Source organism: Salvelinus namaycush, chromosome 2, assembly GCF_016432855.1.
Source record: "Salvelinus namaycush isolate Seneca chromosome 2, SaNama_1.0, whole genome shotgun sequence".
In the NCBI taxonomy this organism is placed as follows: Eukaryota; Metazoa; Chordata; class Actinopteri; order Salmoniformes; family Salmonidae; genus Salvelinus; species Salvelinus namaycush.
Genome location: NC_052308.1, coordinates 65,491,392 through 65,509,206, shown reverse-complemented (window position 1 = coordinate 65,509,206; position 17,815 = coordinate 65,491,392). Strand labels below are relative to the sequence as shown.

The 17,815-nt window shown below is 43.7% G+C and overlaps 1 protein-coding gene across 8 annotated transcripts in view; it reads left to right on the top strand.

Moving 5' to 3' along the window:
- LOC120066212 (trafficking kinesin-binding protein 1-like) overlaps positions 1–17,815 on the top strand; it is a 41,986-nt gene that overhangs the window by 12,370 nt on the left and 11,801 nt on the right. For 7 of the 8 annotated variants that reach the window (XM_039017419.1, XM_039017428.1, XM_039017453.1 and 4 more), the window contains exons 3-4: positions 23–363; positions 718–909. In XM_039017419.1, coding sequence (XP_038873347.1) covers positions 303–363; positions 718–909 — 253 coding nt within the window. In that variant the 5' untranslated portion in view covers positions 23–302. Of the gene's footprint in view, positions 1–22; positions 364–717; positions 910–11,306; positions 11,670–17,815 lie in introns of those variants that run through there. The other variant, XM_039017436.1, reaches the window with a different exon arrangement.

Below are 17,815 nucleotides of genomic sequence, written 5' to 3'. Positions count from 1 at the left end.
TATTTTTCTCTCCCTCTCTCAGACCAGCCCTGGTACCAGATGTGCGATCAGCCTGCTGTTTCTCCCTGATCCACCAGGGGGCCTCAGTCACTCACAGGGACCAGCCCTGAGTCCTCACCCTGAACACTCCGGCCCCAGTCAAGCTGTCCCACCCTCATCCCTCTCCCTCTCCTCCTCATCTCTTCTTCTGGACCTCACACTCCCCACTGGACCCCCTGTTGACCCTCTCCCTTTATAGGGGGCAGGGGGAGGTGTCCGGCGGCCTTGATGAGGAGACCCTGCCCCTTTATGAGGGCCTTAATATGGAGTGCGACCTCCTGGAAAGAGTGGATAGGGGAAGCCATGATGTGTCCACCCTCACTGGTAGGTCACAGTAAATGAATGTAGTAGATGGGTTATAGGGAATTGGATAAGCAGTTCACTTTCATGTTGGACATGAAGCTAGTGGGAAGATGGGTCTCTTAGAACCATTGCAGGGGACATTAGATTGGACTATCATCCTGCATCCAGGAACAGTGTTCAATTACATGTTTTTAATGTAATGCATTATAATGTGGCGAGTGGGAACTGTGTCATCCGGTCAGTGCCTCAGGGGGGCAGCAGAGACTTGTAGATTTCAGAGCGCTCAATCCAATGTGATGAATGCTGTCTCTTTGTTCTCCCATATCTCCCCTGCCACACCCTCATACACCTCCCTCCCTCCCTTTCCACTGTCAGAACTTTGTTCAGGTGGCGATAGTGAGGTGGAGATAGTGAGCCTGCTGTCTGAGGGACTGCCTAACTACACTCTGCGGGCGGACTGCATGTTTGGCTACGACCACGACGACTGGCTCCACACCCCTCTGCTGCCCCCGGAGGTCGCCCTGGGACTCACACATGACCAGATAGAAGAGACGCTCAAGTACTTCTGTAAGTCCACCACTCTGTCGACGCTAGGCATCTAACACAGGAGAAGGCAACTGGTACTGAAGTGCCAAATGTACCGCACCTGTTTTACTAGTTACTCACCTCACCAACTTAGCTTGGAGGGAATGAACCACTTAAATCCAATGATGAGTTGACTCATGTGGTGCGGCGGCTGGCTTGAGTGAAAGCACCTACCTGGTCTCCTAGATCTAAGATCTTGGAGCCCATATTCATAAAGAGTTTTAGAGTAGGAGTGCTGATCTAGGATCAGGTCCCCCTGTCTACATAATCTTATTCCTTATGAGCTAAAAAGCACAACTGCTCCTTAATCAGCACTCCTACTCTGAGAGATGCTCATGAATACGGGCACCAGAGGTGAACGTAAGGCGGTACGGTCCGGAAGGGTGTCCCGGCAAAACAAAATAGTGGGGGTACGCCTTACTGGTAAAACATGAGCCTTTTTTAAATAAAATGTCAAGAAAACTGTAGGCTATATTACACCATTATTTATCATTACTGCATGTCAGAGGCAAGAACAATTCGCGGATGGACTTGGAAGATGTCTGGTATAGCCTACGCTCCAAATTGCGATGTGATTTGACGAAAACACAGACATTTTGCCAAGGCAGAGATGAGTGGCTGACACCGAGACGCACTTGGACAGCAGTGGACGCTTACATTCGGGCCCTTTTTGGTGTTTTGTGTAACAGATGTCTCTTTCAATTCACCACTGTTTGGAGGCTGGAAATATGTTGCCAGTGGATGAACGTGCACAGTTAGTCTAGTAAAACAGCTCTTTGAAGCAGGGCTGGATTAATGCAGGGGTTTACAGGGGCTGAAGCCCTTGGGCCCAGGACTGTGGGGGGCCCAAGAGGTAGCAAAAAAATAATATATATACAGTGCGTTCAGAAAGTATTCAGACCCCTTCCCTTTTTCAAAATGTTCTTACGTTATAGCCTTATTCTAAAATTGATTTAAAAAAATGTTTTCCTCATCAATCTACACACAATATCCCATAATGACAAAGCAAAAACAGGTTGTAAGAAATTTTAGCAAATTTATAAAACATAAAAAACATAAATACCTTATTTACATAAGTATTCAGACCCTTTGCTATGAGACTCAAAATTGAGCTCAGGTGCATCCTGTTTCCATTGATCATCCTTGAGATGTTTCTTCAACTTGATTGGAGTCCACCTGTGGTCAATTCAATTGATTGGCCATGATTTGGAAAGGCACACACCTGTCTATATAAGGTCTCACAGTTGACAGTTCATGTCAGAGCAAAAATCAAGCTATGAGGTCGAAGGAATTGCCCGTAGAGCTCTGAGACAGGAATGTGTCGAGGCACAGATCTGGTGAAGGGTACCAAAAAATGTCTGCAGCATTGAAGGTCACTAAGAACATCATTCTTAGATGGATGAAGTTTGCAACCACCAAGACTCTTCCTAGAGCTGGCCGCCTGGCAAAACTGAGCAATCGGGGAGAAGGGCCATGGTCAGGGAACTGACCAAGAACCCGATGGTCACTCTGACAGAGCTCCAGAGTTCCTCTGTAGAGATGGGAGAACCTTCCGGAAAGACAACCATCTCTGCAACAGTCCACCAATCAGGCCAGACGGAAACCACTCCTCAGTAAAAGGCACATGACAGCCCGCTTGGAGTTTGCCAAAAGGCACCTAAGACTCTCAGACCATGAGAAACAAGATTCTCTGGTCTGATGAAACCAAGATTGAACTCTTTGGCCTGAATGCCAAGCGTCTGGTCTGGAGGAAACCTGGCACCATCCCTACGGTGAAGCATGGTGGTAGCAGCATCATGCTGTGGGAATGTTTTTCAAAGGCAGGGACTGGGAGACAAGTCAGGACCGAGGGAAAGAGGAACGGAGCAAAGTACAGAGAGATCCTTAATGAAAACCTGCTCCAGAGCACTCAGGACCTGACTGGGGCGAAGGTTCACCTTCCAACAGGACAACGACCCTAAGCACACAGCCAAGACAACGCAGGAGTGGCTTCGGGACAAGTCTCTGAATGTCCTTGAGTGGCCCAGCCAGAGCCCGGTCTTGAACTTTATCGAACATCTCTGGAGAGACCTGAAAATAGCTGTGCAGCGACACTCCCCATCCAACCTGAGAGCTTGAGAGGATCTACAGAGAAGAGTCTGTAACGTAATAAAATGTGGAAAAAGGCAACGGGTCTGAATACTTTCCGAATGCACTCTATCATTTTTTTTTTACTGCAACCGCCAACCACAGGAGGAATCAGGAGCCCACTGTCAATGAGTGTACACAGCCTGCTCCTGCTGCCCTGCTAATCGTCAGATGGGGGGGGGGATAAGAAGGTAGGGGGCCCACGTGGGTAACTGGGGAGCCCTGTCTTGATTGGTTAACTGATTAATAAACTTTAAAAAAAATGTTACTGGCCAATTGTGTGAGTCGGGCTTTGCCCAAGCCCGTTGGAAGCCCAAGAGGCAAAACAAATTGTGTTATTATTATTTATTTTATCCAACCACAGGAGTCCACTCTCAATGTTCAAAATACAACAGAGAGCATAATTTAGCCAAAGAGGATCAATAGTTTCTAAACAATAACTGTGGGTTAAATTTGATCACAAGCCATACATGTAACTGCCAAAATAAAGGAAACACCAACATAAAGTGTCTTAAAATGGTTTGGGCCACCACAAGCTGCCAGAACAGCTTCAATGTGCCTTTGCATAGATTTTACAAGTGGACCTAAACCATGCCAGGAAAATGCACCCGACACCATAACATACTGTATACTTTGTATGCCTCTTAAAAAAAAGAAAGAGAAAATAAGCCCTTGGTCTTATGATTTCTTTATCCAGCCCAGCTTTGAAGTCAATGTTTGACAATCAGATCAAACATCATGACTGGTTGTGTTTATGCCACAATAAAAGGTAATACATTTTTCAAGTTAAATTACAAATCTTTACGACTAGGCCCACAGAGATCATATTAAATTGATTGGGATTCTATGTTTTAGGCCCATACATTTTTTGGGGGGACACACTCAAATGGATGCACATATAGGAGGTCCCGTACCGGGAAGAAATTAGTTCTACTTTCAGCCCTTACGGGAACTGATGCTTAAAAATACACCTTGATGTACTGTACCTGCGGCATTCAGGACCAGGGCTACCTACTCCCAAAGCTATTGCATGTACCTCTGTGGAGGCATGTCTTATATTTCAGGTTTGAGAACATGCTATCCACTATCTAGTCTCCTAACCTGGTAAGATTAAGTCAATACATGACTTATTCCTCAGTTGAATATGTACTGAATGTCGCAGGGCTATTCAATTCCGGTCCTGGAGGGCAGAAACACTTCTGTTTTGCATCCTCTCTTTCCAATTAGGGACTAATTCAGACCTGGGACACCAGGTGAGTGCAATTAACTACTAAGTAGAAACAAAAAAACTGAAATGTTTCGGCCCTCCAGGACCGGAATTGAACAGCCCATAGTGTTTTATAGGCAATGTTTTAGCCTACAGCAATTCAATTTTACAGTCCTACTGTGAATTGACCCCTCACATATGCTTTGGAATTGGTCAATGGAAACTTGTTAACAGATTACACATATCCTTTAATCACTGGACTTTATAGTATAACATTGATAGGATAATCTCTCACTCTTTTGCCATTTATCAGGTCATCCATATGGTGTGGATCTAAAGAGCTTGTGGTCTGACTCCTTGCCTGTAAGACAAATACAATTGGCAGAAGTATTCACCCCCTTGGCGTTTTTTCCTATTTTGTTTCATTACAACTTGTAATGTAAATGGATTTTTATTTGGATTTCATGTAATGAACATACACAAAATAGTCCAAATTGGTGAAGTGAAATGAAAAAAATTACTTGTTTCAAAAAACAAAATAAAAAAACCAACGTAAAAGTCATGCGTGCATATGATCTAGTGCAACCAATTACCTTCAGAAGTCACATAATTAGTTAAATAAAGTCCACCTGTGTGCAATCTAAGTGTCACATGATCTGTCACATGATCTCAGTATATATACACCTGTTCTGAAAGTCTGCAACACCACTAAGCAAGGGGCACCACCAAGCAAGCGGCACCATGAAGACCAAGGAGCTCTTCAAATAGGTCAGGGACAAAGTTGTGGAGAAGTACAAATCAGGATTGTGTTATAAAAAATATCTGAAACTTTGAACATCCCACCATTAAATCCATTATTAAAAAAATGAAAGAATATGGCACCACAACAAACCTGCCAAGAGTGGGCTGCCCACCAAATCTCACGGACCAGGCAAGGAGGGCATTAATCAGAGAGGCAACAAAGAGACCAAAGATAACCCTGACGGAGCTGCAAAGCTCCACAGCGGAGATTGGAGTATCTGTCCATAGGACCACTTTAAGCCATACACTCAACAGAGTTGGGCTTTACGGAAGAGTGGCCAGAAAAAAGCCATTGCTTAAAGAAAAAAAATAAGCAAACACGTTTGGTGTTTGCCAAAAGGCATGTGGGAGACTCCCCAAACATATAGAAGAAGGTACTCTGGTCAGATGAGACTAAAATTTAGCTTTTTGGCCATCAAGGAAAACGCTATGTCTGGCGCACACCCAACACCTCACATCACCTCGAGAACACCATCCATTTTTCATCGGCAGGGACTGGGAAACTGGTCAGAACTGAAGAAATGATGGATGGCGCTAAATGCAGGGAAATTCTTGAGGGGAAACCTGTTTCAGTCTTCCAGGGATTTGAGACTGGGACAGAGGTTCACCTTCCAGCAGGACAATGACCCTAAGCATACTGCTAAAACAACACTCGCGTGGTTTAAGGGGAAACGTTTAAATGTCTTGGAATGGCCTAGTCAAATCCCAAACATCAATCCAATTGAGAATCTGTGGTATGACTTAAAGAGTGCAGTACACCAGCGAAACCCATCCAACTTGAAGGAGCTGAAGCAGTTTTGCCTTGAATAATGGGCAGAAATCCCAGGGGCTAGATGTGCCAAGCTTATAGAGACATACCCCAAGAGACTTGCAGCTGTAATTGTTGCAAAGGGTGTCTCTACAAAGTATTGACTTTGGGGGGTGAATAGTTATGCACGCTGAAGTTTTCTGTTTTGTCTTGTTTGTTTCACAAGAAAAAATATTTTGCATCTTTAAAGTGGTAGGCATGTTGTGTAAATCAAATGATACAAAACACCCCAAAATCCATTTTAATTCCAGGGTGTAAGGCAACAAAATAGGAAAAATGCCAAGGGGGGTGAATACTTTCGCAAGACACTGTATCTCAATAGTATTAGTAGTGTCCACAAGAGAAGACATTGATTGTGAATGTAGCAATTTGTCCTGCAATAATATATCTGATATTGGACCAATTTATTCTGGTGTTTTTAAGTCACACTTGAAAACACCCTCATAATAGAATCACACAGTAGTGGTGACAAAATTCTTGGAGTTGGATGGCGTGGTATGGGTCCAAAGGGTTTGGTTGGTAGCATGTTGCCAACAGGAAGTACCGTATATAATGACCATGGTAATCTCCTGCTAGTTTATCTTGAACTCTAAATCTGAGGTGAACATTCTTCCTATCGGTCTGACTCAGATTCCGAGTTAAGGTCTGGCTAAAGATTATATCTGTTTCAATTGTCCTTTCAACAAAGTGTTTTCGCTTGACTCCTACGTAGACGTGGAAAAACAAATCTAATGAGATTTGTAAATGTTTTTTCAACAATATTGTGATCGTTTTAATGGGGTAATGTTATAAAGGTAAATGCTAAAATATGAGCTAGAGATAGATATGGGCGAAATTGATCATAGTCACAAGATCATAGTCTGATTCTAGGAAGAAACAATTGATTCGGTACATGGGTGCCTGCATACTTTATCCCTCAATCTAACACAACAAACACTCAGTTTACCCAAATCCAACACTCAACATCATCATGCTACTGACTATTACAAGGCTACTCCACTGTCATAATCACGTTAACGGGACACTATTATATCAGAATCTCCATTAATCAATACAGTACTACACGTATGTATGGTCTGTTTAGTAGAGGAGCTAACAGAAGATCATTCCCCCTCCCTCTGCTCCTCCCCCCTCCCTCTGGTGACTTTAGGGGAGGTGTCTAATCCTCTAGCCACATCCCTTCCCCTGATGCTTGGGGCCACAGATGCCAAATGCCACTAAACTGATTAGCCTCTTAGCTATAATCAGTTTCCTTCTGCACCTCCAGTCCAGGACTGACTTTAACAGTGGCCTTTACAAAGGGCTTGGTCCCGAGCACTGACTGCTCTTCCGACATCACGGCGACACTGACCGTACTCTCGTCACTGTGTAGGACTTGGTCGTCTTAGCAACCCATCAGTAGTGTATATTTTAAAGATCTGTTTGTGAGCATAGTCTAGACCAGAGAGGTGTTGGAAAGGTGACAGGTTGAAAGCTCAGAGATTGGGTTTGCCGTGTAAACAGTGTGTATTTGTGGCCTTTGGTGTAATTTTTAGAGAGACATCCTGAAGAGGTTAATTAATGTGAAAGCAAGTCGATGGTCTCAAATATAGACGGACGTTTAAGATTGGTTGAACATTTTGGCCAGGTTTCCCCTGTTTTTTTTTTTTTACCTCAATGGGACAGCCTGGTGATTTTAAAGGTTGAATAAATGAAAATATACGTTGCCATGTATTCGAAAAACAAAACAAGTGGGCGCCGGCTAAACAGACGATATGCCTGTCTTTTCTGGCAGTATAATATCATCAAAGATGGCATTTTCTTGTATCTGATGCGGGATATATGTATCTGATGCGACTATACTGGACGACTATACCGTCCTTTCACTAAAGTAGAAAAACAGCTGTATGTAAAATATTGTGCTGTAGCTTGAATAGATGTGACTGGATGACAACATAATAATGTTTGTTTCCAACATTAGGACTGTTTCCCTAAAGAAGTTAAACCCGCTTTGTGTTTTGTTTCCTTGCCAAGATACTAACGAGTATCGCAAGACTGGTATTGTCCCGACCCTACACTCAAGCCGATTGTGACTAGGGGTACATTGCCATGTTGGTTCCCATAGGATTGCATGTAAGACAGGATAGACTGTACTCTCCTTTACTCAAGCCAATCGTAACTGGCGGTACAGTGCCAGGGATACTAGGGTTGCCAGATTCCATTTAAGATAGTGAGAATAATCCCCCATAAGGCAGCATAGGCTGTACTCTCCTTTCATTCAAGCTGCTTTGGGCTGGGGGTACAGTCAGTGCCAGATTTGCAATGTCCCATAGGATTGTATGGCTTACTCCTTCATAAGGCAGGATAGGCTGTACCCTCCTTTCACTCTGTCTTCTTTGCAGAGCACAGGACAGACAGGTACACAACCAGTCAGCCGACACACAGCTGTGCTTTATACCTGGTCCCGTGTTGACATTAGCTTCGCGGCACGTGCCCTAAACTTCTGTACAGCTCTTATTTGGGTGTCCCTCTTCTGGAAATCTACCTTGGTGCACACCTGTTCTGATCTAAATCTGTCCCTCCCTCCTGTTTTTGCTCTCTGTTCCATCTGTGGCTTGACCCATTCACTCCTTTATAACAATTCAGTATGTTTCTCTACTCCCTTTTCTCTGTTATTTCCGGGTTCTTTCATGCACCTTCTGTCTCCTGGCTTCTTTTTTTTCCATCTCAAAGACTCTCTCCTTCTCTGGAACCCTTTTTAAAAGATTCAACTTCCTTCCAGTTACAGACGTATTAATAAGTAGGCCTTTGTGTCTGGCTCTGTTGCTTGAAATACCAGTTCAGCTTACAGTCTTAACAGAACTGGCAGGGATATGGGTGGATGCCCATGTAAGTAAATAGACACACCTGAAAGGGAGCTTACCCCTATCTCTGGGTGCGTCTGAAATGGCATCCTATTCCCTATGTAGTGCACTACTTTTGACCCGGGCTCTGTTCAGAAGTAGGGCACTAGACAGGGAGTAGGGTGGCATTTCAGATGCAACCTTTGTGTTTTGCCGTTGCGCTGGACGGCTGACCATTTCAAAGAGCAGAACGTGACTGATTCCACTCTTCATATGTCGTTGTTGATCAATGCTTGCTATGTGACCACTTCATAGTGTACTTTACACTGGTTCAGTCTCTTTATCTGATCAGTGATATGGAGCTTATGGTGTTGTTTTGCTCTGACTGTGTTTCCAGGGAAACCGTAGGCGCCCATAAAACTATTTGGCCATTGACCTCTAAGGGTGTGTTCTTTCATCTTAGTCAAATATTGAACTGTGAACTGCGTTCCATTGGTTGATTGCAAGGAAGTGATATCAGTGCAAAGTGGTTTCTTGTGTCAATATTGACTAGGAACTTATGTTTTTGTCCATATCTGTAGAGGCAGAATGGATTTGTCCTTGAATTAGTGTAGCATCTCTTGGTAACACTTTACTTGATCCTTCCACTGTTATTAGTATGATATTACATAAGTCATGATAACTGACATCATTTTATGTCAATATAACATTGTCAGGTTGCTTGCAGTGCTATTTTATGCACGCTAACAATGGCTAGGCTGGGGTGTGGAACTGTGTGGGGGGTCCCGGATGGTTGAGGGGCAGTTCTTGGGGAACTGTGTGGGGGGGGGGGGATCTTGGAGGGCTGTTGGCCTGGCGGTTAGGAGCTTGGGCCGGTGTCTGATGGATCGCTGGTTCAGGTCCGCGTTTTTGACCTTGTGGGAGTTCTGTCGACGTGCCCTTGAGCAGGGCGTTGACCCTGGATGCTTCTGTGTGTCGCTCTGGATGGGAGTCTGTTAGATGACTAATGCGATGTAGTTGTTGAGCGGCTTCACTGCAAGTATATTGTATGTTTTTAAAAATATTCAATAAAAAAACAATACAAAAACAAAACAATGGCTAGGTTGGCATAGTCATGACTGTGTCAAATCAGTCAGCTAATTATGACTGCTTAGTGCTTATGGTATGTGTTATTTCATGCCTTTGCAAAAATGTCAGGTTTGTCATAGATAATGTGTGGGAAATGTTACCAAACTTTACTACTACACAGGTTTTAATGAACTTTGGTTTGGTGCACTTTTTATTGGAGACAAAGGGCCTGAAACCGTATATTCTGTACTGTAGCCTTCTTTAGCCATCTTGGCCCTAGCTTAATCTAATTTTCCATTGTCTTTTTAATACCGTGACTCAACAAATCCTATTGTAGCAGCGACCTGTTTCTGTTAACTGAATTAATCAATTAGGTTTGGAAGGGTAAGGAAGTCCCCTTGTATTGGATGGGCTGGTATTTTTAGGGAGCTGGCAGCCTCCATTTTGTCTTGGCTGGCTAATGCGTTGTGTTGGGGTGCTGTGTACACAACCCTGGTAGGAAAGCGATGTGGATAGGGGGGTGAAACGGGATAGGGGGGTGTAAAGAGCGAAAGGAAAAGAGAAGGGGGAGACGGTGAAAGTTGTGTCCGAGCCGCCCCTTGCGTGCCGTACTCGACCTGAAAGAAACCGTCTGTGGGTGAAACATTTATGAAGGGGAGGTTAATATTTGATTGGGAGAGGACACTTGAGTGCCAGGGTAGCAACAGGGATGGCACTGGGTGGATGAAGTGATGATGATGGTTGGTGGGGATGAAGGCTAGACTTCAGGGATGTGTTTTTTCTTATACAAAGTTGTTATATGTCAGTAAAGCATATCTGATATATTGTTTTGCCACGTATCAGTTGATGTGAAATAAGCAGCTTTAGTACTTTGGGATTACTTTATTTTAACTCTGTCAATACAGACCATTATTTGCAAAACATGAAAACAATGGGCATCTCTCCAGTTTATACATTCACTATTGTGTTTGCATTATTTTACTGTGCATGTGAGGTGTGTGCTAACATACTAAGAGCTCAGTAAATTGAGAGGCCCTGCTGAAAACCCAGCTTGACGTCAATTCATATATCACTTTCCCTCTCAGACACCTATCCTCTCTCCACACAAACAGCAACAGTCTACACAAACATCAACAGTCGATTTACAATCCCAGTCCGTGTGTACAGTATCAATGTTGCATCCCTCTCCCTCTAGAAGTGGGTGTGGTTCAGTCTACACCAATATTATGTGTGCAGGAAGACAACAGTCATGGCCTTGGTTGGAGCATACCATCTCACTCTGCCTCACGGGGATGCAGGGACTAAGCGCATTCTCTCGCTAAACCAGATTATAATTTGTATTGTGTTTTATATTAAAGACTTGCATTTCTATATGTATAGTTCTTAGGCAAAGTTGGGTATGATCTATTATAGCTTTTATGCGTCGTTCTGGTCTCAAGCTACCTCCGACACCGCTCCTTCTCTTTCTGCGCTGTCCCACAGTCCAGTGTGGCCAGGTCGATATAAGCAGGAGGGTGACGACAGATGGACCTCCCAGTCAGAGGGATTACATATTAACACTAAGGACAGCTCAGTCTCCTCTCACACACGTAACACATACCCACACAGTCACAGGGACACACAGAGGAGGATACTGTTTTCAACGCGCAACGGAGCATCGCCTTATTGGAATGGGCATAGAGCTGAAACAGGGAACAGAAGAACAAGAATAAAAAGAGCAATATAACAGAAGGAGGGATGGAAGAGAGCTTCTGTCCGGTCACCATGGAGGTGTGGAGTTCCTCTGCTTCCGAGGAGGAGGAGGAAGAGAAGGAGAGCGGCCACGGGAGCCAGGAGGAGGAAGAAGAGGAGGTGGAGGAAGGAGGAAAGCCACACAATAAGGAGATTCTGTGCAGGGAACTGATACAAGGTGAGGGGGTAAAGGGAGGATGAGAGACGGACAGAGAAAAGAGAGGGATTGAGAGAGGACCGAGGGAGCAATGGAGGAGGTTGAGAGAGGGGAAAGGAGGGAGTTGCAGGCGACCAGGGTGATTCTGCAGCCATAAATCTCTCTCGTTGGCAGTGTTGCTGTGATTTCATTCACATGCAGTAACACATGGTTAGGTTATTGACGGGCTGCATGTGTGTATATGAATATCTGAAGCCTAATCTTTGTCTCTACTTTTCAGTTATTGAAGTCACATATGCCAAATGTATAACTTACCTTCAGTGAACACGGGCTGCCAGGTATACTGAGCTTGCAGTTCTCCCCATAGAGTGTGAAGGTCACTGTGCCACAGTGTGTGTTCTTAGCAGCAGTTTGTGTGTTTTCTGTGGTGTATTGTCTCTGTGCCTTTGAGTGTCATTGACTTTGGGCTGCAGTAGACAGACTGGCTGGAAAAGGTTTGTGGACTTTTAGGACTCAATATGAAGGTCAAACACATGGAAGTACTGGCTACCCACTGGGCACAGACGTCAGTTTGGTTAGGTTGTCAACTAACGTGTATTCAACGTGAAATAAAAAAGATGTTATGTAAATATATATTTTATTGGATTTATGTTAAAAGTTGGGTGTCTAAATGCCCTTACGATTGAGGACTTTTGGCAAATCCAATTAGTTTTCCACGTTGATGTCATCATATTGATTTTTTTGGGGTTGAAATGACAGGAAACAAAGATTGATTCAACCAGTTTTTGCCCAGGGGGTGTGTTCTAGTACTGTCCAATTGCCCTGAGGAGAACACTGTTTTGTAAAGATGGGATCTATCATATCTTAACTCCATTGAATTAATTAATTGAATCAACCCCTCATGTTTGAATTGGGTAATTGTCCATAATTGTTTCAGTGGGCATTTAATAGAATTTTCAATTCATGCCCTAAATTGATGAAATGACAAGCTGGTCCCAACCATGCTATTCTGTTATGGTCCTTCAATGTGGCAGGTATCATGATGATGCCCTAGATTCACACCTTAGTTAATTGTCTTCACTCAGTGCCTCTAGCAATACTCCATATGCTGGGTTACAGTATATTATACACTCAGTGGCCAGTTTATTTGGTACGAAAATCACAAATGGTTCTCCTACGGACAGTGAGTCACGTGGCCGTGGCTTGCTATATAAAGCAGGCATCGAGATATTCAGTTTCTGTTCGATTGAATGTTAGAATGGGCAAAACGAGTGACCTGATCGTCGGTGCCAGGCGCACCGGTTCCAGTAGCTTGGAACACACAACTCGTCGGTCCTTGTCGGGGATGGGCTATTGCAGCAGACGACCACATCGGGTTCCACTCCTATCAGGTAAAAACAAGAAGAAGCGGCTCCAGTGGGCACGTGATCACCAACACTGGACAGTTGACGAGTGGAAAAACGTTGCCTGTTCTGACGAATCCCGGTTCCTGTTGCGTCATGCTGAGTCAGGATTTGGCGTAAGCAGCATGAGTCCATGACCTCATCCTGCCTGGTGTCAACGGTACAGGCTGGTGGTGTAATGGTGTGGGGAATGTTTTCCTGGCACACGTTAGGTCCCTTGATACCAACTGAGCAACATGTCTATGCCCCGAATAATTCAGGCTGTTCTGGAGGCAAAGGGGGGTACAACTCGGTACTAGATGGGTGTACCAAATAAACTGGCCACCGAGTGTATAATTTTTTTATTTAACCTTTATTTAACCAGGTAGGCTAGTTGAGAACAAGTTCTCATTTACAACTGCGACCTGGCCAAGATAAAGCAAAGCAGTGCGACACAAACAACAACACAGAGTTACACATGGAATATACAAACACACAGTCAATAATACAATAGAAAAAATCTAGAATGATACTACTACAGTATAATACTGAGTATATGAAATAAGAATACGGCAGATTATTTATTCTACCTCAGAATATTCTAGATCGATTCTTTGCAATATAGATCAGAAATGACTGTACACTATCAAGGGTTTGACTTGCAGATTAAAGGGGCACCCTGGTTTGACACACAGATATATAGTTGCTAAGAAGTGGCCTATTTCAGCTAGAGAATGTCTTTCTTTTCAGCCTCTATTTGGTCCTTTGTCTGAACGGACAGCGTGCTGGCTGGCTGGCTGGCACCTTTTCTGTCAGTGCACTGCGACACTGGCATAGATGCTGGCACAGACCCAGAAAACGAAGACTTTTCTAGATAATCTCTGGCTTTACATGACTGTTACACAATGGCTAAATAAAAGTGGATGAATTATAATATTCCATTACACAAATACAGTACAGCTGTAATCTGTAGGCACTGCTACTCAAGGGATTGGATGATTTAATGATGATGTCCTCAGGGCTGCCTACACCACAGACAGGCAGAAACTTTAACCTGGGTGCAGTTTCTGCCACAAATTATGATTTCTTATCTCCCTTGTCGTCATTTAGTATTACGTGGCATTAACTAGGCTAATGATGTAATCATAAATTATGTATAGCTAGAGGCAGGATATATTTGATGAGGCCTAATATATTTAATAGATTATGTTGAGGTCTAATATTTCAGACCAAATAGTCAATTGGGTTTTAATGTTTATAGACCCAAGTTCAATATTGAGATTCACTGGCTCTTTACTGCTATACTGCCTTAAAGCACTCATAGCAGGCCTCAATGACCCACTAGGCAGGACATTGTTGTACTGGCTGTCTCTTTCTCCCTGACCCCTGCACCACACAGCTAAACGGATCAGGGCAGGAAGACGTAGGTATTGTGACGTCACGTGCAAGTTTCTGCAATCTGTCCCAGGCCCATACAATGGCCTGCCCTGTATTAGTAGCCTAATACCTCAGAATGGACGTTCCAAGAAGATTGGGAGAAAGGCTTATGATAACGTCTGTAGGGATGCGAGAATCAGACTGACAGAGGACAGAGTTGAGCTTGTGGGTTTGATCCCTATGGATCCCTGTTGATCCTGTAGGCTCCTATGTACTGTACAGGATCCACTCTGAACCGTCTCGGTTAGGGTACAGTGAGCTAGGGTAGTGTGGTCTTAGACCACATATGTCAGAGTCAAGGCCCGCGGGCCACATCCGGCCCGCGAGAAGGTTTTTTACGGCCCCTGGGATGATCTTGATTTATTATTAGAACCGGCCCGCAGACCGCAGCAAGCCGGCAGCCCGCAGATCTTTTACACGCACCAATACTACATTTCCCACAATGCAACGGTGACGCACCGAGCAGTAGGCTGCTTCATTTCAATATTTATTGGCACAGCAGTCGTCAGCATCACAGTAAAATTAACTTTCAGATACCCATCAAAAATGGCAAAACGGAAGGTGGACACTGAGAACCGGGGGTTTCAAACAAGGTGGGAGTCGGAGTATATGTTCACGGAGGTAGCTGGAAAACCTGTGTGTCTTCTGTGTGGAGAAAGTGTGGCGGTACTGAAAGAGTATAATCTGAGACGACATTATGAAACGAAACACGCGGACAAAAACAAGAATATGGACATGGAACAAAGGCTACAAAAGGCAGAGGAATTAAAACGAGGCCTCAAATCTCGACAGGCTCTGTTCAAAAAAGCCAAATCACAAGGCCAGGCTGCTGTCAAGGCCAGTTTTATTTTGGCAGAAGAGATCGCTAAATCAGCCCGGCCATTTACGGAGGGGGATTTCATCAAAAACTGCATGATTAAAGTTTGTGACGAAGTTTGCCCAGAAAAAAGGCAACTCTTTTTAAATGTGAGTCTGAGCAGAAACACCATTGCCGAGAGAGTAGACCAGTTGTCCATCAATCTAAAAGAGCAGCTTGTGAAAAAGGGAAAAGATTTCATTGCATATTCCTTGGCTGTGGATGAGAGCACCGACATTTCTGACATTGCCCAGTTGTCAATTTTCATCCGCGGAGTGGACTCCAGCCTAAGCGTGACAGAGGAGTTTTTGGCTTTACGTCCTATGCATGGCACAACTACGGGGCATGATTTGTATGAAGAGGTGTCACGATGTGTAAATGAGATGGAGCTGCCTTGGGAAAAACTCGTGGGTTTGACAACCGACGGAGCACCTGCGATGTGTGGACACAGGAGCGGACTGGTGGCGAAGATACGGGAAAAGATGCAAGAGGAAAACGCGACAGGTGAGCTGACAGCTTATCATTGTATCATACACCAGGAAGCGTTGTGCGGTAAAGCCTTGAAAATGGAGCATGTAATGAGCATCATCACGCGCACAGTTAACTTTATCAGAGCCAAAGGTTTGAATCACCGCCAGTTCAAGGCATTTCTGACGGAGTTAGAAACGGAGCATGGTGATTTGCCTTATCACACAGAGGTGCGATGGCTAAGCCAGGGAAAGGTGCTTCAAAGATGTTTCGAGCTTCGTGAGGAGATTTGTCTGTTCTTGGACAGCAAAGGGAAAGACACAACACAACTCCGAGACGAAATGTTTCTGTGTGAAATGGCTTTTCTGTGTGACATTACGAGTCATCTGAATGCAATGAACTTGCAGCTGCAGGGTCGGGATCATGTCATCTCTGATATGTACAGTACAGTGAAGGCATTTAAAACCAAACTGACTCTGTGGGAGACGCAGATGCGGAAAGAAAATTTGAGCCACTTTCCCAGCTGCCAGACCATGAAAGAGAAGCTCTCTACCAGTGCGTTCCCGAGCGCACAGTTGGCTGATAAAATAGGTATGCTTGCCGCTGACTTTCGACGCCGATTTGCTGACTTTGAAGCACAAAAAAGCAGGTTGGAACTGCTCGGTAACCCATTTGCTGTTGACGTGGAAAGCTCACCACCAAACCTCCAAATGGAGTTGATTGACCTCCAATGCAATGATGCACTGAGGGCAAAATATGCGGCAGTGGGTGCTGCGGAGTTCGCCCGTTTCCTCCCCGACACAATGCCCCAGCTGCGCATCCAGGCTGCTCAAACGTTGTCTATGTTTGGCAGCACATACCTGTGTGAACAACTGTTTTCTTTGATGAACCTGAACAAAACATCACACAGAAGTCGACTTACTGCTGAACACCTCCACTCAATTCTGAGGATTTCCTCAGCTCAGAGCCTTACCCCGAACATTGATGAACTTGTGGAAAAGATGGGACACCACCAAGTATCACCCTCAACCTCAAACAAGTGAACATTACTGTGCAATCACATATTTAGAGTTTTTACTCAGTTCAAGTTTAAAAGTTCAAGTTTAATATTTGTTTTCACTGCATGTTACTTCTCCTTAAACAAAGTGTTGTTTTTGATTAATAGATTTTTGCACTTTATTTTATTGTATTTCAATCCAATTATATTTTAAAAATATTTCAGTTGAGTGGATGATAGAAAATTGCTATTATTGTTTTTTTCTTTGAAGTAAATTTAGCCCACTTTTGCTAAAATAGAAAATATAGGCTACTGATGGTGCCTTGAATACCGGTTTCTTTCATTTAATGTTCATGTTATGGGGATTTTTATATAAAGGAAATTTGTCTTTTGTGTCTGTTGAAAATTAAAGATTACTGACAGAGCCATAAGAAAATATTGCTTTATTTATCTGATCATATTGGAATATATTTGTTAGGTTTTCAGTAGGTTCAATTAGGTTCACTAGACTATATGCGTCATTTAAAAATGTTTCAATGAACATTCGAACAGTCCGGCCCTCGGCTTGTAGCTAAATTTTTTATTTGGCCCTCCGTCCATTTGACTTTGACACCCCTGTCTTAGATGGTAATATAGTACAGTATGTATTGCAAACAGATAGTCAACTACTGTACTGTGGCATAGCTTTTAAAGGGATAGTCCTCTCAGATGTCATCATTCTTGAAACATTTTCTTTCCAAAGAAATCAATAAAGCTTGGCACTGTGAAAATAAATTAAGAAAATAAGTTGACATCTAGATACAAATTCAGCATTGGTTCTTCTTGATAGTCCAACACAATGTTCTGTCTGCAGTGTGTCTGTATTAAATAGCCTTTTCTTGTCTGGAAAGTAGTCCAGTCTATAAGCTGGTAAAGATTGAGAAGCTATTGGGGAAGCTAAATGGGGATTTAGCGTTAGCATAAGTATGTACTCCCAGTAAATTACCATATAACCTCTGGATTTTCAGTTCTATGGATTAATCTATTC